This window comes from Halichoeres trimaculatus, unplaced genomic scaffold (assembly GCF_033239565.1).
Source record: "Halichoeres trimaculatus isolate MK-OKI-2021-1 unplaced genomic scaffold, fHalTri1.1 fHalTri1_scaffold_1, whole genome shotgun sequence".
NCBI lineage: Eukaryota > Metazoa > Chordata > Actinopteri > Labriformes > Labridae > Halichoeres > Halichoeres trimaculatus.
The window spans coordinates 38,193,534-38,217,327 of record NW_027437179.1 but is presented as its reverse complement, the minus strand read 5'-3'; the positions used below and the strand labels follow the sequence as shown (position 1 = coordinate 38,217,327).

Here is a 23,794-nt window from a genome sequence, read left to right as displayed (position 1 = left end):
TTACTCCTGTATTTAGTGATGAGCACATTATTGCTGTAAACCTCCTAAAATTTTCGAGATGAGCTGCATGTGTGACCAACAGGGCCGGAATTTCACCCAAACTTTGTCTGGACATTTTCAAAATGTGCAATATACATATTAAATGTCAGTATTTGTGTAATAATACATTATTTATGTCTCATTTTTCATACCATATGCTTAGTAAATGTTCGTACTTTTATTTAATTTCACGTTACACTTATGCTGCCATTTCGTACTTTCTTATATTTGTATGTTTTGTTTTTTATTATTTATATCTTATTATGATTGGTACTAGAATGCAATTTTTAAACTATGAAGGCTGCAATTTTAAAAAGAACTAAAAGTTTTAAAGTGCATTTTAAAAGTAAAATCCATTCGTTTACACATTTCAGTGGTTGAGACAAAACTTTGTTTTTATTTGCATTTCTGCACTTTAGTTTGAGCTTTGTTACTGATGAGAGATCAGTGAGATTTTTATACATTTAATATTTGTATTTATGTTCACACACTGTTTCTTTTTCATTTTATAAAAAAGCGCAATCCACATGTTGACATATTTCAGTGCTTGAGCCAGAGATTTAGTCTTATTTACATTTCCGCTCTTTATTTTGTGTGAAAATAACAGGTGAAAGGATTCATATTTATTTTTTTAGATTTTTATTCATACCAGGCCTGTTTTTCTGCAGTGCTTTGCTCCTTTCTCTAATTTTATATAAGGGAATTAATGATCATTTTATTACACGTCTACAAGGCTTGAAGTTAAATCATTTAGTCAATATTCTACTGTGATTGTAATAGTTAAAAATAGGTTCTTCATATCAAACCATGCATCAGTCCATCTCATTTAATCATAACATGTAGGCCTGGCCTCCAGGAAAGACTTGTTTATTGCTTGTGTTGAGTAAATAATGTAGAGGATCAACGTCCCCCCCAAAAATCTCACGCTAAATCGCAATATTGGTCAAAAAAATCACAATTGGATTATTTTCCAAAATCGTTCAGCCCTAATTTGTACATTCTTATATCATATATTTTGTATTTTCTACTTTGTACTTTCTGTTTTTAACACTTTTTGAAGGGAGTAGGTGTAACTAAAAAGCAATTTCCCCACAGGGATCCATAAAATATTTCTGATTCAGTTTCTGATTTCCTGCCAGCTTTGAAGTGAAATTCCCACAGGAAGTTAGATGAGCAGATTTCTGAATGCAACACAGAATTTTAGGAAAAAGTCATTACCAGTGAATTATTGCAAATTTGTGTGAATTTGGATGATTCAGATATGATGAATGTGGAAAAACTGTCATCAAAGTTCAGGTCTCTGTTTTTTCTTCCATCAATTTGTTGCAAACATGACACTGTGGCTTTTGTAGAGTGATGGTATCATTTTCTGGACCAAGACTTGCTCTCTATCAGACTCATCTGACAGAGGAGGCTCCATGCTGTGACTAATGAGCAACTTTAGAGCATTTCTGAAAAAGAGCGCCTGAATTTGTCCAAATTTGTCCCAATTTACAAGAAACACAAACATAAAAGAGGCTTTGACGCCTTTTCTTTCTGCACCAGCTGAAGTCACATTTTTATTTTCTACAGGTTTTTATGCACAGAACCTAAAATGCTACAGCTTCCTGTACAATCCTCCTCAACAATTAAATCAAGTGCAAACAAAACACAAGTGACACAAAGTCTTCATGGGGATTTAAGCTGCCCAAAGCAACAAGGAGTAACTGATCCTCTCCAAATCCCCGACCTGTGAAAGCTTCTTAAGGTGTAAAACTACAAACCCAAAGCACTATCAGCCGCTACCTACAAGGCGTCTTATTTACTTCTTTTGAAGGTACGTGTCAGCTGGATTTGGGCCGAGTCATTCACTGTGAGATGACATGGTGTGGGCGTAAATCCTTGGAGTAGGTGAGCTGTCAGCGAGGTTTAATGTCACTGCTGGTGAGTGTTGCGCCGGTTAGGGGTGTAAACAGGTGCAGGGAGGGGTTGTTTTCCAAATAAAGTCATGTTAAGCTGTTTGTTTATGTCATGCATCTTTGGTAAAAAGCTGTGATATTGCTCCTGACATGTCGTCTTTTACTGTCTCCTTCCCTCCTGTCCTGTTTCCAGAAATTTCTGTGCCATGGCAAATTTTAAGTCTGTGTATCTAAGAATAAGTGAGACAATCAGTGGTGTGAAATCAGTCTTCCACAGTGTAAATGCTCACCCAGATCCATGTCTGCAGCCCGTGGTCGCTGTGAGTACGGCATGTTCTTGTACACGGCGTCCAGGATCTTCTCTTTCACCTGGGTAATGGTGTCACAGTTGAGCACCTTGACAGGGATCTCTGGGCTGTTCTCATTGTCTGGGTTCACACAGCTCAGCGTCTGGGGATCAAGGATAGAGAGAAGGAGATGGAGAGGAGGGAGGGGAGTAAGAGAGGAGCAATAGTAAGAGAAAGGTGTTGCTTGCCAGAGAACTCCTTTCATTACCTGCTCCTCACCAAACTGTCCTGGTGGAGAGGGATCTGGGCCAGAAATGTAATTTCACACCTCCAGATTGTGGCTGTGCAGCTCTAGCAGGAGCATTAAACAAGTAATGAGACACAGCCGCCCAGACTGTTGGACATGGATATCAGAGAGGTGTCATCCTGTCGCTGGCTGCCTCTGCTCTGCAGCTAAAGCCTGAGGGGGAACTTTTACTGTGCAGACACACAGCCGGCCTTATTTAAAGCACAGGTAAAGAAAACATGTTGTTTTCTACAGGTGGCCTTATCACATCACCTTCCACTATAACACTAACTCCAACAGAGCAGGGACACTGTTAAATGTCGCTGTCAACAAATTTTGCTGGCATCCAGATTCTTGTAGTATGGAGCCATGCTGATGTAACACAGGATGTAGATTGGGTTTGTCTTCCCTGGAAAAGGCGTAACCTGGATAGCAGCAAACCAGTTTATATTCCCTACCTCCTTTCATACGAGCAATTTTGTCATAGCTTACCTGGATTACAGTCATTCAGGAGCAAAAAAAATACTGAATCTTCACAAGAAAGATAAAAAAAATGTAAATAAAATTCTGTATAGTAAAATTATAGTGAATAAAGATCTAAACTTTTTTTGTTTTTTATACAATTGTACAAAATTTGCTAATTTTATTTTATTTTTTTAAAAGGGAAAAATGTAATATAATTATTTCAAAAATTTGAAAAACTTTGGAATTATAATAAGTTGAAAAACAATGTTTTCAAAGATTTAAAAAAATTTACAAAATGTTGTTTTTTTTAATGTCCAGGAGTCATAAATTTGCAGGATAATTTTTCATGTAATTTCAACAATTTTCTACATTTTCAGAGAATAGTAAAAATTTCCCAAAATTTGCAAATTTTTCAAGAAATGAAATTAAAATTATTTTCAAAAAATTTGCAATAATTCAAAATTCTTTAAAATTTAAGAATAGTCATACAAATTTGCAAAAAATTTGCCAAACCTCAATAAAAAAATAAATCAGCAAAGATTCAAAAAAAGTGAATTTCAAATAATTTATGAATTGTTTTTTTTAGTTGCCAGAATATCATAAATTTGCAAGAGATTTTTTTTTTTAAATAATGTTATTTCAGCAATTTTCTACAATTTCAAAGAAAAGTGAAAATTTCCAAAATTTTCACATTTTTAATTTCAAATTAAAAAAAATTGCAGAAATTAAAAAATGTATAAATTTGGGGAAAAAAAACAGACGAATTTGCCAAAACTCTTGCAAAAATCTTCAAAAAAAAATTTAACAGGAAAAAAATGTGAAAAAGTTGAATTTCAAATGAGATTTAAATATATTTCAAGAATTTGCAGAAATTCAAAAACTTTTAAAATTTGCAAAACAAATTAAACAAATTTCATAGAAAAAAATTACAAAATCTCTCAAAAAAATTTAATTGGAAAAAATGCAAAAAAGAGAATTTCAAATTTTTTGCAAAAATTAAAAAAAAGATAACTTTATTGCAAGATTTGATGCATAATTAGTTCAACAAATTGTTAAGGCATAATTTGATTTTGCATTTGGATAGGAGCTGGAGATGAATGAGTAAGATTACTAGCTAGTTGCAAAGAAAGGATCAGCAGTCATTGACCATAATGAGCTAACAAGTTTGTTCCTAATGGAACAAGAACCTGAAGCTGTGTTGTCTTGTTTTCAGTAATTGTTTTGAAGAAACTTCTTCCTGATGTCCCTGGGTTTAACAAGACAGACGTTTGGCATAGGGTAATAATCTGCTGTCATCATGTTGTTAAACTCTCCAGGTATTCAAAGCATTCATAAAATTACAGCCACAGTCTTGTGCACACGCCACATTTCTGTGAATCTGTCAAGGCTGTTTGCCAGAAGAGACACAAACAAGAAAACAGACAACATTTTCCACTTCTTTTCTCTCACATCAATGTGGTTCTGACTCACCAGCGTCTTGTACTCAATCTGCTGTCGGATGAGTTTGTCCTCACTGAGGGAATATCGAGCCTCTCCAGTAATGGAGTCTATCGGTCCCTTCTCCATTTGCTGTTTGATGGCACAGAACAGCATGAAGAGCGGCTCGCCAGCACACTCCTTTGTTTTGGAAAGAAACCCAAGGATTAGAGCGAAAGGTGGGAGGAAGGAAAATAAGACATTAGAAAGAAGAAGGAGAGGAGAGAGATCTGAATTCATCAGCACAGAGTTTGAGACACAGCAAACATAATAAAAAAGAGCTTTCTCACTGTTTGAGTTGCAAAGCTAGCGTATGTTTGACCCACAGGTAACCGTTATCGCTGCACAGTGTCCACAGAGCTGATCAGTATCAGACTCTTAAAGTGACGGCTCCGACAAAAACATTCCCAGCAGTCTTTGGGAAAATCAATGCTAATATTTTAAGAAGCATTACCCTTGTGTATCACGTTGACACCAGGGGAGATAAGATGAGCGAGGAGATTTCACTTTACCTTGAGAAATTTGTGCAGCAAGAAGGCGAACCAGTTCGTCAGCATCTTCTCTGCCACTGACTCCGTTCTGCAAGAAGAGAAAAATCCAAGAGATGAGATTTGAACTTGTTCCCTTAAGATAATTCAATCCATCCATTTTACACTGCTTATGTGGGTCCAGTTCATAGGGGCAATGTCATCATCTTAGACCAATGACCTCTGTCCCCATCCACTTCCACCAGCTCCTCTGAGGGGATACCAAGATTCTCCAGGCTAACTGGGAGATACAATCGCTTCATTGTGTCCTGGGTCTACCCTGGGGTCTTCTCCCAGCTGGACATGCCTAAAACATCTCCTCTGGCTCCTCCTGAAGCAGGAGCTCTAGCTCCGAGCCTGAGGTCTGAACCCATCTTTAAGGCTGAGCCCAGACACCTTGCAGAGAAAGCTCATTTCAGCCGCTTGTATTTGCAATCTTGCCCTTTTTGTCACTACCCAGAGCTTGTGGCCATTGGTCAGGGTTGGTATGTTGATTGACCAGTGGATTGAGACCCTTGCCTTCTGGCTCAACTCTCTCTTCACCACAACAGACTGGTATAGCGTCAGAATTACTGTCGATGCTGCCCCGATTCATCTTCCCCTCACTTGTGATCAAGACCCCAAGATACTCAAGCCGAGCAGACCGGTTCGGTGTGTCTCGGTACGGCGCGCATTTTGTGGCATTTCCACTGATTTATCCCGGGACAGATCCCCAAATAACTGAGATGAGCTGTCCCAGTTTTTGGGACCCTTTCGTATGGGTGCCAGACTGAACCAATCCGCTCTAGGAAGGTGGAGCTACAACACTGCAGACTGTTGATTGGTCTAAAAGAATCGTCACTTACCCCGACAGCGGCTGTATTTCTCCTGGCGGCACACAGACTTCTCTGAATCAAAGCTTGATTGCACTTTGTATCAAAGAGCTACATGCCAATCACAGAGGACAAATCGCTGGATGTCTTCCATTGTTGCTCTTTGTTTACTGTGTCGCATTTTTCTTCTTCGTTGGATTTATTAGCAGGGTACACTGTGTCGCGCTGCTATGGTGTCACGCGATTGTTTAACAACTGTGGCTTTCGGCATCCGGCTTACACGCCACCCACCATGAGAGGGCACAGTTTGCTGTGGAAACGCAAATGGGAAAAGGCTTAACTGTACCAAACCGCGCCAAACTGTACTGAACTGAACCGGACTGCTTGGTGGAAACGCGGCTTTGTACTCCTTGGCCTGGGGCAAAGACTCTCTCCAGACCTGGAGTTGGCAGTCCACCCTTTTCCGGCTGAGAACCATGGCCTCAGACTTAAAATTACTAATCTTCATCCTTGCTGCAAACCACCCCAGTGCGAGCTGGATGCCAGTTTTTGATGAGGCCAATAGGTCTACATCGTCATCCTGTCTATAACAGTAAAGAGCAGAATTTGTGACAAAGAGCGGCCCTGGCATGGTCCAACCCTGACTGGGAACGAGTTTAATTAAATGTAAGCAATGCAAACCAGACTCTCATTACAAACAGCCCTTACTAATGGACCATTGACTTTATACTCCTTGAGCACCTCTCAAAGGATACTTCAGGGGATTGTGGGTAAGATGATTAATGCACATAGAAGATAATTGTCTTTAGAGAACAAGAAGTCAGTTATTAGTAGTTATTGCTCGATACATTTTCTTGCGTAGACGCCATGAGGACTAGCTTTTTTGAGTTAGACCTTTGGCTCATAGTCTCATACACACTGTCGTGAAGACCTGACTCTTATCAGATCTTCTTTTTAACACTACTTTTCTTTATTCTAGACAACTTTTTACCAGATACAACACGATGAGGAAGGGTTTTTATTAGCAGTTATGTAGCGCTGTTGTTTGAAATGTGACATCAAGCAAACTTTGTAAGTTTGTACCGCAGTTTAGTAGCTGGCTATGTTTAGTGCTACTCACAGCCAGTTGCTCTGAGATGTGTTCGTAAAGTGTTACATAAGTAAATCCTGGTTATGTCCTGCCAGTCATCTACCAATCAGAGATAACGTAACCCCACTCTTCATTTTATTGATAGACTCAAGTTTGAACAGACCACTGCAGAAAAACTGCTGACTGTGAGTTGGAGTCAACATTATCACAAACAGTTTAACCCCATGTTTTAGCCTTTAGCTCGTGCTCTATTTCTCTCCTGTTTATCTTTCTTCTGCTCTTCTGTCCTTTTTCTGTCTGACAGTTAGGCTCCAGTGTCCACTATCACTACAAAATTAATCACAGAAATCCTTTTCTTCAGAGAAAGTATGGCAGTATATATCTAGAAAGGAGACTTTTTCATGATCACTGAGAAACTCCTCACAGTCTTTTTAAGCGCATACAATTTCAGGGCTTCAGTAGTATTCTGTATTCTGTGATGAATCAAACCAGAAACAATCTTATCCACAGTCCAACTGAAGTAAAGCACACTCACAGTTTGAAAGCTGAGCTCTCCCATCGAGAGCCAAAGAGCTCTGATTACTCTTTCATTATTTAAGACGAAAGAGATTCTGACATTGTTGGAGCCAGAAAAGCATGATCTGAAAAACTTTACAGAGCTCAAACATCCTTACTCAGCCAGCTGGTCTCAGAGGACTCACACTTGGATATACTGTACGTTAAGTGCTGCTCGTGCAGAACATATTTGGGTCATGACATAAATGTGCAGACAGCCTCTCTGAGTCTTCTTCTTCTTCTTCTTCTTCCTCTCTGCTGCTGCACTTTGCTGCTCAACATGAGTGCAGATGGGAAAGATTTTGTGGTTTACTACGGTAAATCCTTTGAATCATAAAACTGTACCCGTCAAATGGTCTTTAAGCTCCTTCTAATCTGAAACTTATCCAAAGTCTGCAGCTTTAGATCCGTCGGTTTCTTCCTCTCCCTCACCTGCTGTCTCTGTCACTTCGCACCTGAATTCCAACTCCAACCTTTACCCACTCTCCTCTCATCGACATCCCATTAAATTTAAGGAGTTTTTCCTGCAGGAGCAGCGTGTTTAAGGCTAACAAGTTCCTGTTGTGTCGGCTCCCATGCGAACTCATCCTTATATTTAATGAGCGTGCTTCAGATTGAGAGAGCCCTCTCTTTCAAAAAAAAAGGGGGAAAAAGAAAACTCATGAAAGATTCAAGAGGCCGAGCTCAGCGCTGGGAAAACAATCGGCAGATAACCAGAGTCGGAGGAGGAAAGAGGTAGAGAGGCGAGAGAGGAGAGGTGACGGAGGGGAAGGAACGTGAGCTACAGCTGAATGTTTCATGAGCGGCAAACAGAAGATAAGTCAGACTGACAACGACTCTGCTGCTGCTGCTGCACTCACTCTGCCCCATTAAGGGTCTCTTCCCCTCTCCATCTTCCCTCCCTCTTCCTCTCTATCAGTGTTCCCCTCCTGTCTTTCACCTGTCTGCTCAGGCTCAGTGTTTCTCACATGCTTTACGACTGTTTCACGCCGCTGCACAAAACAAAGCCGAGCAGAGGAGGGCTCTCTGTCGCTGGCCTAGTTACTCATCTGTGGAGGGGAAGTAACTCGGCTGGAAAGAGCAGCACACAGAGGAACGATCTGAGCCGGAGTATGAGGGGCACTGATGGGAGCTGGTCACATTTGTTAGTCTGAAACGTGTGACCACAGCAGAGAGCAGGGACAGAGATGTTAAAATGAGCCTGTGGGTCTCACATATTCCCCCAAAAAACAGTTTTACTTTGGCCTCAGAATATTCAACTTGATGCCTTTCTCACAAGGACAGGCTGAGCGTGCTAAACCTCCATCAAATCTGTTCAAACTGGCTGACTCCCTTTAACTGAGCACTCTGCATCTCACTTGTTTTTATGCTGAAGATTTATTTTAATTTTGTTTTACAATGCTTTTATTTCTCATTGTAAGGTGACCTTGGGCGTTATAAAAGGTGCCTCCAAATAAAATGTATTAAACTAGGGATGCATATGATATGATATGAAAATTTTGGCCAATACCAATATCCTATATTAATATTGTTGTTATTGGCGATAATCGATATTTACTTATATCGATATTGGTAAAAAAAAAAAAAAAAAAAGAAAGAGAGAGAGAGAGACTAGTTCCTAAATATATAGGCTACAAATCATGAAGATCCAAGTTTATGTGCAAATAAACTTCCTGTTCAGAAATCACGATAGTCATAAGAGACTTTTTTGTTCGTCTGGGCGTGGTTGTTAAACACCCCAAATTTCAAGGCTGTAGCTCAAAGTAGCCTGAGGGGCTGCAGTTTTAAACCCCTAGGGGGCGCAATGTGGGGTGTGCAGTTATACAATTTTAGGCAGGCCTGAATTTTGTGGCTAGGTTGATTCGCCATTTTTTCAAGCGAAAAGTTTGAAATTTGGCATTATTTTGGCAGAAACAAAGAATTGAAAAAAATTAATAATAATAATAAAGAATAATAATAATAATCCTAAAAAACAAGACGTAAACAAAAATAAATAAATAAATAATAAGTGACCTGATAAGCGATAAGCCCCCTTAAACGCACACATCAGTGTGCACCCTCCACCTCCAACCCACCAACCCACACCCCTAGTGCTAAGAAGATAAAACAACCAAATTAAAAGAAACAAATAAGATAATTAGAAAAGCACTCAGAGAGCGCAGACCTCCACCAAGCACATTGTGATTGTCACAAAACTTAAGTCCTACTTTAATGTTATACTTCCTTTCAGCTGACTGTCAGCTACAATTTGGTGTTAGTTGCAGGTTTGTACGATAATTTGTTTCCTGACAGTGTTGAAAATTATAATGACCCCAGTACATATTTCATATTCTGGATCTTAGTATCTAGAATATTGCCAGGATCTGGATCGTACTTTTACATCTGTCATAAATTATGGTGACCTTGTCTTCTATTGTTTTGCAAAGCAATCCGACCATTTATGGTGGAGTTATATACACAAATGGTTAAAACGTCCCTATCTCACAATGATAAAGAATCCTTTAAGAAAGTCCCGAATCCAGACAGTGATCTGGATCATCTCCAAAATTTAACCTCTTCTTTCTTATCCTGTTTTGAATGTTTCCTGAAAATTTCATGAAGATCCGTTGGTTACTTTTTGAGGTAGGTAGGAGGTAATATACTATAAAAGACTACAACAGTAGAAATGAAAATAATGTAAACCTTAAACCTTAAGATACAGAATTAAAAAGCTGAAAGAAGCAGTGCAATAAATAAGAAGATAAATAATTAAGTTAAAACAGATAAAAAGATAAATATCTATAAAACTAAAAGATTAAGATTAAATACCTTTAAGGAGAAGATCAGAACTTATTTAGATGAATATTTAAATACGTAAAACTCAGTTAAAAGCTAGACTAAAAAGGTAAGTTTTAAGTTTGCTTTTAAAAATATTTTAGCCCTATGTAGCCTGCAGGTCTTCAGGCTGCTCTACAGTCATTGGTCATAATTTTAAAAGTTGGCTCTCACAGGCACATATGATAAAAGACAGTCAGATATATAGGAGGAAGCAAGACCATTAAGGTGTTTAAAAACCAGTAAGAGAAGCTTAAAATCAATTTTAAAAATTAGTGCTAAATCCATTTAATGGGTGTCTGTGATTTCAAGCTTTATCATTTCTGTTTTAAGAAAACCTTACTGTTGATAGAGTCAATAGATAGATCCTGGATCCACTGCCCTGGAGGAGTGTAACTTCTGAACATGTAGCTTGGTCTAACTTAAGAGCTGGACCCTCAGTCAGCTCAGTTCAATAAGTACATGCAAGACGATTGTTAGTCTGTCAGCTGGTTTACTAGTTGAGAGGCTTTATCATCCAACACTGAGTCAAGCAGAGTGAGTGTGGCTTGAGTTGTCAACAAATATTAACAGAGACTGAAGGGACTAAAATCAGCTGATTCTGAGCACATTTTTGTGCTGAGTGTGAAGGACAGAAACATGATGTCCAGCTGTTACATCATCTAATAAGAGGTGCAAGAAACTGCAGTGCACATGTCCACCTGATGCCTTTTTATACAGCATAGCTTGACGTGCACAGCCTGTTAAAAAGGTTAGGGGTAGAAAACTTTTCTATTCGCCTACACTGTTCAGGGGCTGATATTTTTATAATGTATAACTGTTAAGATTTTGATTTTGGTAAGAGTTGTACATTTGAGCAAGACTGAATAAAGGTAGAAGTGTCACAGGGTAACAGGGTTTTAATGGTCTATTGTTGTGCTTGCATGATGATGTAGAAGAATACATATATTCCATTGGTAACCGCTTTACCACACTGGGTCATTCAGTTGTGCTTTTATCAGCTCAGAAATATAGCAAAGGTCAAGTCCATTATGTTGCCTCTAAATATGGGAAAACTCAAGTCACACTTTCATCTCCTCCCGTCTTGACTGTAGTAATTCCCTCTACACATGTCTCAGCCAAAAATCAATTCATCGTCTACAAACAATACAAATGCAGCAGCCAGGCTTCTAACAAAAATGTGAACATATAACTCCAGTTTTAGCAAACCTTACACTGGCTGCCTGTTGCTTTTAGGATTGATGTTAAGATTCTTTTGCTCACATTTAAAGCCCAGCATGAACTTGCACCTCACTACATATCTGAACTTTTCACCCCGTATACACCCCCATGCAGTCTGAGATGGTTTGGCGTTGCTCTACTGGCTGTCTCAAGGTCTAGATTGAAGACCAAGGGTGACAGAGCTTTCTCGGTTAGAGCCCCTAGACTTTGGAACAACCTGCCAGAGGACACCAGACTTGCACAATCAGCCCCTTGTTTTATATCTCAACTGAAGACTTATTTTTACAGAAAAGCTTTTATTTTGTGATTCTATCTTATTTTTATCTAATTTTATTGGTTTTGCTTCCATTGATTTATTTTAACAATGTTGTGTTAATGTTGATTACACCTAATGGTGTCATGAATACACTGTGATGTGTCTGTTGACTCGTATCCGATTACTGTGTCATTTATATAAACAAACATGCCAATACATGACAGCACCATGAACTAAGGAGCTAGCTAACTAGCCTCTACCTTTATCTTTATGAAACAACATAGAGACAAGGGGTTTGTTGAACAAGCCAGCTGCTGCGAGGGGCAACTGATTGTGGTGACACCACATCATCTCCAGCTCCATCTGTTTCCACATTAACTGAAATTTACAGCCAAAATACACCAGATGCGTCCCTGGTCGGGGACCACTCCAATGGGTCAGATAGGTTTCTTTTTAAGTCGGTAGCCCCGTTTCCACTAAGCGGTTCAGTTCAGTTCAGTTCGTCTTGGCACAGCAAGCATTTGACAGCATTCCTGCCGATTAATCCCGGTATAGATCCCAAAATACTTAAGACAAGTCGTCCCACTTTTTGGGACCCTTCCATAGGGATGCCAGAACTTTACAGCAGCTGCTGTATTTCTCAGAAAATACGCTTAATTGCGCTTTGTAAAAAAGTGACACATGCCAAACACAGAGCACACAAATGACTGGGTGTCTTCCATTGTTGCTCTTTGTTTACTGTGTCATGTTTTTCTTCTTCGTTGGATTTATTAGGGGGGTACACTGTGTTGCACAGCTATGGTGTCACACTATTATGTAACTGATGTGGCTTTTAGCATCAGGCTCACATGCCACCAACCATGAGGGGGAATGGTTGGCTATGGAAACGCAAACAGGATCAGGCCTAACCGAGGCAACTCACACCAAACTGCACTGATCTAACCTGGACTGCTAGGTGGAAACGGGGCTAATATGTCAACCCAAGCGGCTAAGCGGCAACTTCCAGTCTATGCAGAAGTGCTAAAATCTGTTCTATCAGTACACTGTGCAGGGGGTTTGGGGTGTTAAAGATATTAACTTGACAAGTTAGCTGTTAGTGTGGAGGCTCAAAGACCACCATATTTACAATATGGCCCCTGTTACTTCCATTTATTATACAGTCTATGGCAGAGATGCATCAATTCAACATAGGGCAGATCGAAAAGGACAGGAAGTCACGCATGGGAACCACCTAAAAACAGCCAGTGACCTTCAAAATAAAACAATCTGTGTCAAAATCAGATCGTATTTAGCTTGACTACAAACAAACTGAGCCAGACCAGGAGTCAATGGGTTTGGGGTTTTTACAGCCCAATGTGAACAAGGTGGAAAACCAGGTACAGGCCGGACTGAACATGCAGCTGGTATGAGTTCACAGTCCACACATAGGTGCATTTCCAGCGTTAGACAAAGTCAGCATTTTCATCATTTCACTGCCACCATTTGACTTCAAAACATCTTTCCAGAAACCATCACAGAGAGCACATCCAGATAGGCACAGTGATGGGAAAGCTTTATGTTCTGGCTTTACCCAACAACTGCTGTCAGATAGGAGATTGCAGGGTGCAGAATTTATTTGATGCTGCAAAGAAGTTGAGATATATCTGGGATTTCCAGGAAGACCAAAAACTTTTGCAGAGAAAAAAAGTGTGTTTGAGGCTCAGATGTAAGACAGTAGGAGTGTTTAACATCTGTGCAAACTGAAATCTTGTGATGTGGACCCTGTGTGTGAGGACAGTGGAGCTTGATATGGCAAACCGTAAACAGCAATTTCACAGAGGTAGAGATTCAGCTACACTTAATGATTGAAAATAGACATCATCCATAGAAAGAACACCACGACTCTTTGGATGCACTTTGCAGTAAAGACATAGCTCATGTACCTGCGTAAGAGAAGCTTTGGGTGATTCTTGCTCTCCAGGTTTCGTTCGATCAGGTCTGACAGCAGGTGTTTGAGGATGTCCGTGGCGTACTCCAGCCGCCCCTGCAGAGCGGTCATGATGAGCGAGGCCACGTAGCCGCGGTCACGCATGGAGAAGGAGCGCTGCAGCTCCAGAGTGCGAATGAATGTCAGCAGGAAAACTTTGTTATTCAGCAGCTGAGCAAACTGCTTCAAGGATTTCTCCACGCTCGCCTGTCCGCTGCCTGGCACCTACACACACAGGAAAACATGCTAATTAGCATACTTGCTGAAGGATGAGGGGAGTCAGAACACAGGTGAAGGAACATGAACCATCCTCAGGCTGTAAATGCTAAACAGAACCACCGGTGCTGCTTCAGGCGTAGCCCCGTGGAAGTGACGTAAAACTCATTTGCCTGCCACATTTATCCACGCACTAAAAAGTTCTGAGTCATAGTTTGAAAACTTTGCTCATCTAGAAAGTACATAAACTGAGCTTTATGCTTTTAAAACAAACACATGGCTCTGTGATAAGAGGAAGAGGCCAGAGAGGATCTTATAAAATTAAAACAGCTAATAAGCGCTTGACTAAACCAACTTTTATTCATAACAGCAGACTGTTTTCAATCTCAAAAGCCTCATAAGTAGTGCTCGAATAAAAAATGATAAGTGGTCCTCAATCACAGTGAAAAGAGAGCTTCAGATTAAACCCTCAAGGAAGGACATTAAAAAACAGACTTATGCATGTTGAAGAATTTCTGAGAACAAGGGCCTCTTGAGTTTCTCACCAGTCGAGAATTTAAGGGGTGAAGATATATCGAGAAGTTATTTCTACACAAAACCTGCACACAACTGAAGGGAACGTAGAGTTCATTTCTCTTCCTTTTAACATCAGACTTAGCCATGCACAGGGTTTTGATGAAGGATTATACACTCAACAACCACCACTTCTAATCAGCCAATCACATGGCAGCAATTCAATGCATTCAGGCATGTAAACATGGTCAAGAGGATCTGCTGCATTTCAAACTGAGCATCAGAATGGAGAAGAAAGGTGATTTAAGAGACTTTGAACGTGGCATGGTTGTTGGTCTGGGTATTTCAGAAACTGCTGATCTACTGGGATTTTAACCCACAACCATCTCTAGGGTTTACAGAGAATGGTCCCAAAAAGAGAAGATATCCAGTGAGCAGCAGTTCTGTGGGCCAAAATGCCTTGTTGATGCCAGAGGTCAGAGGAGAATGGACAGACTGGTTGGAGCTGATAGAAAGGCAACAGTAACTCAAATAACCACTGGTTACAACCGAGGTCTGCAGAAGAGCATCTCTGAACACACAACACGTCCAACCTTGAGGCAGATGGACTACAGCAGCAGAAGACCACACCGGGTGACCCTCCTGTCAGCTAAGAACAGGAAACTGAGGCTACAATTCACACAGCAACACCAAAACTGGACAATAGAAGATTGGAGAAACGTTGCCTGGTCTGATGAGTCTGGATTTCTGCTCCACATTCAGATGGTAGGGTCAGAATTTGGCCTCAACAACATGAAAGCATGGATCCATCCTGCCTTGTATCAACGGTTCAGGCTGCTGCTGCTGGTGTAATGGTGTGGGGGATATTTTCTTGGCTCACTTTGGGCCCCTTAGTACCAACTGAGCATGGTTTAAAGTCCACAGCCTCCCTGAGTATTGTTGCTGACCATGTCCATCCCTTTATGAGCACAGTGTACCCATCTTCTGATGGCTACTTCCAGCAGGATAACGCTCCATGTCATAAAGCTGGAATCATCTCAGACTGCTTTCTTCAACATGACAATGAGTTCCCTGTACTCAAATGTCCTCCACAGTCCCCAGATCTCAATCCAGTAGAGCACCTTTGGGATGTGGTGGAATGAGAGATTCTCATCATGGATGTTCAGCCGACAAATCTGCAGCAACTGTGTGATGCTATCATGTCAATATGGACCAAACTCTCAGAGGAATGTTTCCAGGACCTTGTTGAATCTATGCCACCAAGGATTAAGGCAGTTCTGAAGGCAAAAGAGGGTCCAACCCGGTATGAGTGTTTAAACATTTGACAAACACTTTATATTGCGTGTAAGAAAGTCACTGATGAGAAAAATAAATTGTGATATTTTTGTGTAAAGAACACATTGTTTAAATGTCAGGGAGCCTGATTTGGAGTTCCTGAAAAGTGTGACGTAAAACAAGAGCATGACTGAGCCTGAGGATGAGAGATAACTCCAAATAAAATCTGCTTTCAGGCTCCTCCAGCTGGTGTGGACACCGTTACACAAACACACTGACATTTGCTCACTCCGCTCCGTTCGGCAGCGCTTTGACAGCACCCGCCAACAAGACAAAATCAATTTAGCTTGAAGTGTACCGGAGCCGTGAGGTCAAGGTGTCAGAGGAATGCAGGAAACGGAATTCGAGCCGTGAAGTCGTGCTTCAGGATGACTTACCTCCAGCTCCCTGAGCACAGGGTGGTCATCGATGCCCGGAAACAGGACCCTCATGGAATAGGTGCGGTAGTCCAGGAAGGGGATGCCAGCTCGGTCCAGATCACTCGTTAGCTCGTTGATGTCTGTCTGCAGCTCTGCAAAGGCTGTGAGTGAGAGGGTAGCGTGTCAGAGATGTGCAGCAGCCTTTCTTTGTAGTAAATTTGCTGTTTAAATTTCTTTCTAAATTTCTTTCAGTTATGTTCACAGAAATGTGTTTAAGATGTGATTATGAGCCCATGCGGTGATGTCCACTACAGAGTCATTTCTGTTTGCAGTACAGCGCTGCTCAAGGGCTCAAAGATAACATCCATCTACATTTGTGGCCAAAAGTTTTTTGAACAGCACACATCAGGAAAATTTCTCTTGAAATCCCTCACTGTATGATAAATCTTTTCCATTACAAAAGTTTCTTTTATTGTCTTCAGGCGCTCTTTGACAGTTTGGTAATACTTCTCTGAACTGTTTTGGAGCCTGCAGTTTTATTTAGCAGACACTTTTCATTCAGTAATTAGTGCTGAAAATTCACTAAGAGCTGGGTCTGACACCTTCTGACTCATTCTACCCCTGAGGACAAAGAGAGGAAGGGTCATATTAAGGGTCTAAGTGTTCCCTGAACAGATGAGTCTTCAGACATCTCTTAAAGTAGAAAGGGACTCTATGGATCGTAAAGAGTTAGGTAATTCATTCCACCATTTGGTAAAAACAGAGGAGAAGAGTCTGGCTAGTGATTTGGAGCCACGCTGGGCTAAGAGCACCAGGCGTCTTTCACAAGCAGAGAGTGTAGACCTGGAAGAGGGACCCCAGGTAGGGAGGGGCCGTTCTTGTCGATGTTTTGTGAGCCAGAAGAAGAGCTTTGGATTTGACTGGAGCTGCCACTGGAAGCCGGTGAAGAGAGATTTTACATACTTTTCACGAAACAATCAAAGTTTTCAGTATCAAAAGTCTGTTTTTTTTTCCAACAGTTTACCTTTGTTTTAGCCTTTAGATCATATTTTAGTCTTTAGCTCATGTTTTAGCCTTTAGCTCGTGCTCTATCTTTGCCCTGTTTCTCTTTCTTCTGCTCTTCTGTCCTTTTTCTGTCTGACAGTTAGGCTCCAGTGTCCACCACCACTACAAAATTAATCACAGAAATCATTTTTAGCAGAGAAAAACACAGATCTCTCTTCACTCTACTAAATTTAGTCAGCCTACGTGGTGTTGTCATGGAGACTTAGACCTACAGTAAATCAGTATAATCTCATTTTAAAGTTTGGATTACGATCAGGCATATATCTAGAGGGGAAACTTTTTAAGATCAAACTCCTCACAGCCCCTTTAAATATTTTTGTTTAATGCACTTCATAATATGAGATTAGAAAATTGTTGGTTTTAATAATTTTTGTGCCAGTCATTGTTTTTAGTGGTAGATAGAATTCAAGGATTTCCAAGCCCCTCACCCTCTTTGCACTCCAGAGCCACTCTGGACTCCAGATTGTCCATCTGCATCTGCAGCCGCTTCAAAGTGAGGTCGTTCTCGTGAGACTTGCGCCTGTAGGCCAGCAGCACAATGATGACGATGATGAGGAGCAGCCCTCCTCCAGCCGCGATGCTGAAGATGGCGGGGAGAGTGAGCAGGCTGTCGGAGCGGATGTGGACTTCTCCTGGAGAGATGTGGAGTCCTCCGACTTGGACCTGTACAGTATTTACACCAGCAGGGAACAATTTTAAAATCCACAGAGAAAGGAAATGATAACTAACAAATGAGGCGGGCTGTGAACTAAACTTTTTTTTAACTGAAGAATTAAACCGTTGAGCACAATGGAGACATGGACCATTTTCCTGAACACTCAACCCTGAAGAAAGAGATTTTTTTAAGCTCAGCTGCTTTTCCTTTTTTCTGCTCTTTTCTCATTATTTGCAAGAGTGCCTGTCAATAACTCTGGAGGGCATTGTGCTGTAATTGTGAACCTAACAGACCATGAGTGACAGACAATAACTGAAAGCCTGTCATTGACCCACAAACACAGTGACGCACACACACACAGACTCTGACCTACACACAGTGACCCACATCCAAACAGGGAGACAGAAAACAGACACACAGACACCAACGCTGCCACACTGACCAGGACTTTGTGCTGTCCGGTGAGGTTTGGCGGCTCGCAGAGTAGCTGGGTGTCGGACACGGTGAGGGAACAGGGGGTGTCTCCGATCAGGACGGTGTAGTTCAGCCTCGCTCCGCCAGACGCAGACGGCACCAGGTTACGACCCTGAAACACAGACAGAGAAAAAAATATTTAAAAAACTACCAAAACTTTACAATTCATCTCCAAAAAAAGAGGCAGAAATAACTTTTATTTTTATTTAATGAGAACAAATTAGCATAAATTCAAAACGTTCAAAACAAACAGGTTTGTTTTTCCATTTCTTGTGAAGGTATTAGCATAAATTTAGGTTTGTTTTCTACACTTTTATCTTGAAATACAAACTTCTGACTCCTACTTTTTGAGCTCATATCATAAGAAGTTAATTCTCCTTTCGTATGAATTTTGACTGTGTTTTTACAAAATGAGAAAATTTTAAAAGAACCAAACTTTTCTTTGATTTATTCCCTCAATACATCGTCCTTAAACAGAGATTATTAAGTCTTTAATTTTTTTTTACTCCAGTCCTGCTTCTAAATTTTTCTCCTCACATCATTAAATCTCAAATACTTTGGCATTTTTTTCCCCAGAACATTTAATTTTTTCTCACAGCTTAGAAAATTGAATTAATCATGAAATCTGGGATTCTTAAAGCAGATTTACAGATCAGAGAAAGCGAGCTGTGAAGACGGGGGAATAAGTCTCAGAGATGATAGGAGAATAAGACGGGATGAAACCAGATTTAATGAATCTGATGTTCCTAAGTGTCACTTTCAGTGCTGGATATTATAGTTTTAATTATACAAGAGAAGAAACTTTATCAGAGACAGATGTGTTACAAAATTCAAGTCCAGGAATTGACTGTGCTTGTAGGAAAGGAGAACTTGTCTTCTTTTGTTTCTTCTCTAAGTTTTTTATTTAACACCCTTATGGTTAATAAAGTTTTGAAAAAAGTATCAGCACATGACCTGAGATCACCTGCATGAAATGCTTTTTGTTCTTTAATTACATCTGTATCTGGATCTGGGTGACCAGGTGCTTACAAGCTACATGCACAGCAAAAAACTAAATATATTATCAAGTGTTTTCGTCTTATTTAAGTAAAACATTGTCTCATTATACTTGATATGAGCCACATTCAACTGATCAGTCCAAAAAAAACCACCTATTTAAAGACAAAAATGAGGTCTAAATTGCTTGTAACAAGTTAAGAAAAACCTGCAAATGGAATAAGAGAAATTTTGCTAGAAAATTTGCTTAAAACTAGAATAATGTCTTAACACAAGTAACTTTTCTCTTGTTTCATTGGCAGATTTTTTTACTTGTTACAAGCAATTCAGACCTAATTTTAGTGTTTACATAACTTGAAACAAGACATTTTCTCGACTGATCAGGTGAATGTGGCTCATATTAAGTCTAAAAAGACTTTTTCTACTGAAAATAAGACAAAAACACTTGATAAGATTTAATTTTTTTGCAGTGTAAGGGATAAGGAGTGTGTTAGTACAGTACAATGTGGACATTTAACTTGAAAAAAATAAACATTTCTATCGAGACCTGTAAATATGGCAACAATCTTGTTGCGCACAGTTTGCGTGGTTGTTCCTTTTCATCAGACAAGTAAATGCATTTGCCACAGAAAAATAAAAAAAAATCCACTTGTAAAAATTCAAAAAGACACCAGAAGTTTCTCAGAGCTTGTGAATTATTGTGATTGTGTATATATAGAGTATCAGCTGTTTTTTGTCATCCAGTGCATGTAGTCAACTCCTAAATGTCAGCCAATCCTTGTGTGATGAAACAGAAAAAAGGCACAACTGGCAAAATTTTTACTTTCTGCAAGAGCAGTTTCTTGCATGTTTTACACCATGACGTGTGTCACTTCGCATTGTTCTCATCTCCATGCGCGATGGAGAACTGATCGAGTCCCTATAACACTTATTTGAATAAACACATTCCCAGCTCCTTTTTCATGTTTTTCCATCAAAATCTGGATTCTGGTAGCTGAGGCTTTTGCCTTTGTTTTTCATGTCAGTGGGTGGAGGTAAGGTTGTCGAACTGTTGACCCCACATTGATTTTATATGATAGAGAACTCAGGCAAAATTCATAGCCCTCTCCCAGTCTTTGGGTGAAAGTTGTGTTTTGGGGAGGGAGACCACCGCACTTTGCGGGACACCTGGTCACTCCAGTTATAGACCATGGATCACATTTTTTTAGTCCATTATAGTGTCACTCCTCTCTATTACCTTAAATTCTTTAAAACGTAATTTTCCCAGCAATCATGAAAAACAAACAATAATAGTGGGTACACATTAATCTCTATGGACAGTGCTGACAATCTTGGTATCTTATTGTCCCCATGAAGCCAAGTAAGACTCACATGTTCACTTAAAAAGAACTCTGTCACAGCTAATTAAAGATAGGACAGTGTACATAGAACCATGAACATGAACCAGGGTGGTCAGCCTGCTGCTGCTGTCAAAGAAATATCAATTACCAAACAGACATTAAATAATTAAGTTACAAATAAAATCTGCTCTCTTGGAGTTAGAATTAATAGTTTCCAGTTGTTCCAAATTTGTCTATTTGGGTCGTTAGGTTAATTTTTCCATCCAATAAATCTCAAGAGTTATTCTAACCCAAACATCCAGAGACTGCACGAAAGTTTGTCCTGTTCAGCAACACAGCAGATTGTCAGCCTAATTCAGCCGACCTCAGGTTTGAGCGCCTGATATTTCCTGTTTTAACCCGTGTGGTGAGTCACAGAGATGGACAAACAAGGTGGTATCAGAGCTTCAAGATATTTTTCTCCTCTGCCTCCTTCAATGTGCTCCTTCATGTCAGTAATCAATGAGAGAAGGTGTAAACAAACAGTTGAAGGTAAGAGAAGGATGATGAAGCCACAACGCCCCTGTTTTTGTCATGTGAGGGCGACCACGACAGAATAAAAACAGAGAAATGTTGGCAGGAAAACAGACTTCAGTGTGTATCTGTGTGTGTGTGTGTGTGTGTGTGTGTGTGTGTGAGATTACTTTGAGTATGATGGGAGCTCCTGGTTTCTGCTCCAGCACCCCCGACAGGCTGAGCGGCTCCAGGTAAGGGTTGGGGTAGTACACGAAGCTGGTGTTGTTGTAGGTGAGCAGAGCCTGCACGTTGTTGAAGACGAAGCCGAACTCGTCCACGTGTTTGATGGTCTCCTGGTCGGCTGTGTACTCGGCCTTCAGGGACGGGGCGAAGCAGCTGATGGTGGTGGTGTTCAGCACTTTACACACCTGGAGGGGAAACACAGGACAGGTGTAATTACATATACCAAACACATAGAGACAGACTCAGTGTGCGACCTGTTACACAGAGCTATTAGCAGAGCACATGTCATCATACAAATATTTAATGTTTCAGAGACTAACGCTATCTGCTGCATGATTAATTACTGCATGGGTAATTAAAAATAGATATATGACACTATTACAGGTAAATTCAACAGTATTAAATCCCTAAAAAATGAAGTCCAATGTAGAATATTTTTATTCCCCTGTAAGTGTTTCCTGTCAGAGATGCTGAGAATTATAAATGGCAATCAGATGATCATTTTAATGTGGTACAGGAAAGCTATACTATGACTTAAAACTACACACCATAAATGTTTTTTTTCTTTTCTTAGATTTTTTGAGGGGTCTTTTATACCTTTATTGGGAGAACTGGACAGATGAAAGAGTTGGAAACAAGGGAGAAAAAGCAGAGAATGACTCATGACAAAGGACGTGACGTTTTTTGAAATGCTCCCACATTAATCTAAGCTAATTAACCTGTTTCTACTTACAAGTAATGTTTTGGATTTAATTGTGATTAATTATTTACAAAAGAAAAGATGCATTTTTATGCAGTTTATAGTCAGTACATTAGTTCCTGGCTTACCAGTTACAGCAATGCACAAGATCCAATTAACGCCCCCAAACTGGCAACACACAATCCAGACGAGACAGCGTTTCTTGTCCCAGTTGATGGGAAATATAAGTTAAAAAATTGAATGGAAGTGTGCATAAAAGCGTTGTTAGAGTCAGTGTTGATAAAAAGGTTGGTAGTTAAGTTTCGGTTTCTCTTCTCTGTGCGTGCTCCTCTTGCTGGCTTCGTTCATGTGCACTCTACACCTCCTCCCATGCTCACATGCTGATCTCATCAGAGTCAGAACAATGAGACACAGAACGCTGCTACAACTTCAGAGACTTTGTGGCTAATGTTAAGTTGTTTAAGTCCAACAAAGCCCTCTAACATCCCCGTTATTGTTTAAAATGATCGTCAAAAGGAGCAGTCGCAGCAATCATTTGTCATGGTAATGCCTAATGGTCGCGGTTTAACACAGTTAGGCATGAATCTGATGTGCTGCACTGAGAGTTTATAGCAATTTCCAACTCTTGTCCCAAGTTGGGCCTTTGAGTGACTAGATGATAAAATGACCATAGACCATAGCAGTGAAGGATTTTAAATCTGTGTTTAGTTTGATTTCAGTTAATAATGAGTAGGGGTTCAACAATCACGATTTTCTAGCAAATCACAGATCTTTAAAAAGCCTGACCTGCTGATACCGATTTTTTTTTTTTAAAGTGACAGCACATACCTTCAATTTTCCAATCTTATTTTACTGAAAATTATTGAACAATAGCTGTGAAACAATAAAATCTTTATGTTTTAGCTTAAAATACCAATAAAATGTCCTGAGTTTAGGTCTCAACAATGGTCTTTTTAAAAGCAACAATGGCTGGCTGTCAGAATATAAGATCAGTTTTATATGTAAGGATGGGCCGATCACCGATCACCAATCCCCAGATCCAGATCCTTTAACAGAATAGGTTTATTGTCCAAATGATGACTTACGTTTTTGGATTATACGCTTGAGGTCGTACCAAACAAACTGGTCTTTAGGGTTGAAACATGCTTAAGCAAGGTACGGATTGTCAGAGTGACCGCCCCTTTAATAGATTAGTAAATATACATCCACCAGCAGTGGTGTGCACAGAAAGAGGGGACTGGGGGGTGGTGGCCCACGTCCCTTGTGGCCCAGTTGTTGAAAAACACACTGAAGTGCCCTCATGGTTGGCAAAACACACTAAACTGCCCTCTTGAGTGGAAAAAATGCGTCTAAGTGCCCTCTTGGGCATCTGGCATCTGTGTCCCTCTGTATTCTTCACGGTCCACCGTTTAATCTACACAGTTCTCCAGGATGCTAACTATAAATGAACTTGAGTGGTCTGTCTACCGATTCTGTTTGAAGGCTCATGTCTAATGAGCCCTAGGAAACAAACAGTCTTTAGTGCCCTCTGTAGTGGCAAGAGTAGTAGTGCTGTAGGTGCCTTTTTCTTTTTGCCCCTGCCCTTTAAAGAGTCTTTGCACGCCACTGTCAATCAGCCGTAACAGAGTACTTTTTACATCTCAAAAGCTGCAGCTCCAACCTTTTCTGCTTCAAATACAAAATGTTAGAGAACAAAGTGTCCACGTTCTGC

General features: G+C 40.2%; 1 protein-coding gene across 1 annotated transcript in view; it reads right to left on the bottom strand.

Annotated features, from left to right (window-relative positions):
* The window catches only part of LOC141790193 (plexin-A2-like), a 178,137-nt gene that overhangs the window by 25,603 nt on the left and 128,740 nt on the right, over positions 1 to 23,794 (bottom strand). The window contains exons 18-25 of the mRNA XM_074669894.1: positions 21,329 to 21,568; positions 18,278 to 18,421; positions 17,609 to 17,843; positions 16,134 to 16,276; positions 13,649 to 13,917; positions 4,964 to 5,030; positions 4,446 to 4,592; positions 2,228 to 2,387 (exon numbers count right to left, since the gene is read on the bottom strand). Of these exons, the coding sequence (XP_074525995.1) occupies positions 2,228 to 2,387; positions 4,446 to 4,592; positions 4,964 to 5,030; positions 13,649 to 13,917; positions 16,134 to 16,276; positions 17,609 to 17,843; positions 18,278 to 18,421; positions 21,329 to 21,568 (1,405 nt within the window). The remainder of the gene's footprint in view (positions 1 to 2,227; positions 2,388 to 4,445; positions 4,593 to 4,963; positions 5,031 to 13,648; positions 13,918 to 16,133; positions 16,277 to 17,608; positions 17,844 to 18,277; positions 18,422 to 21,328; positions 21,569 to 23,794) is intronic.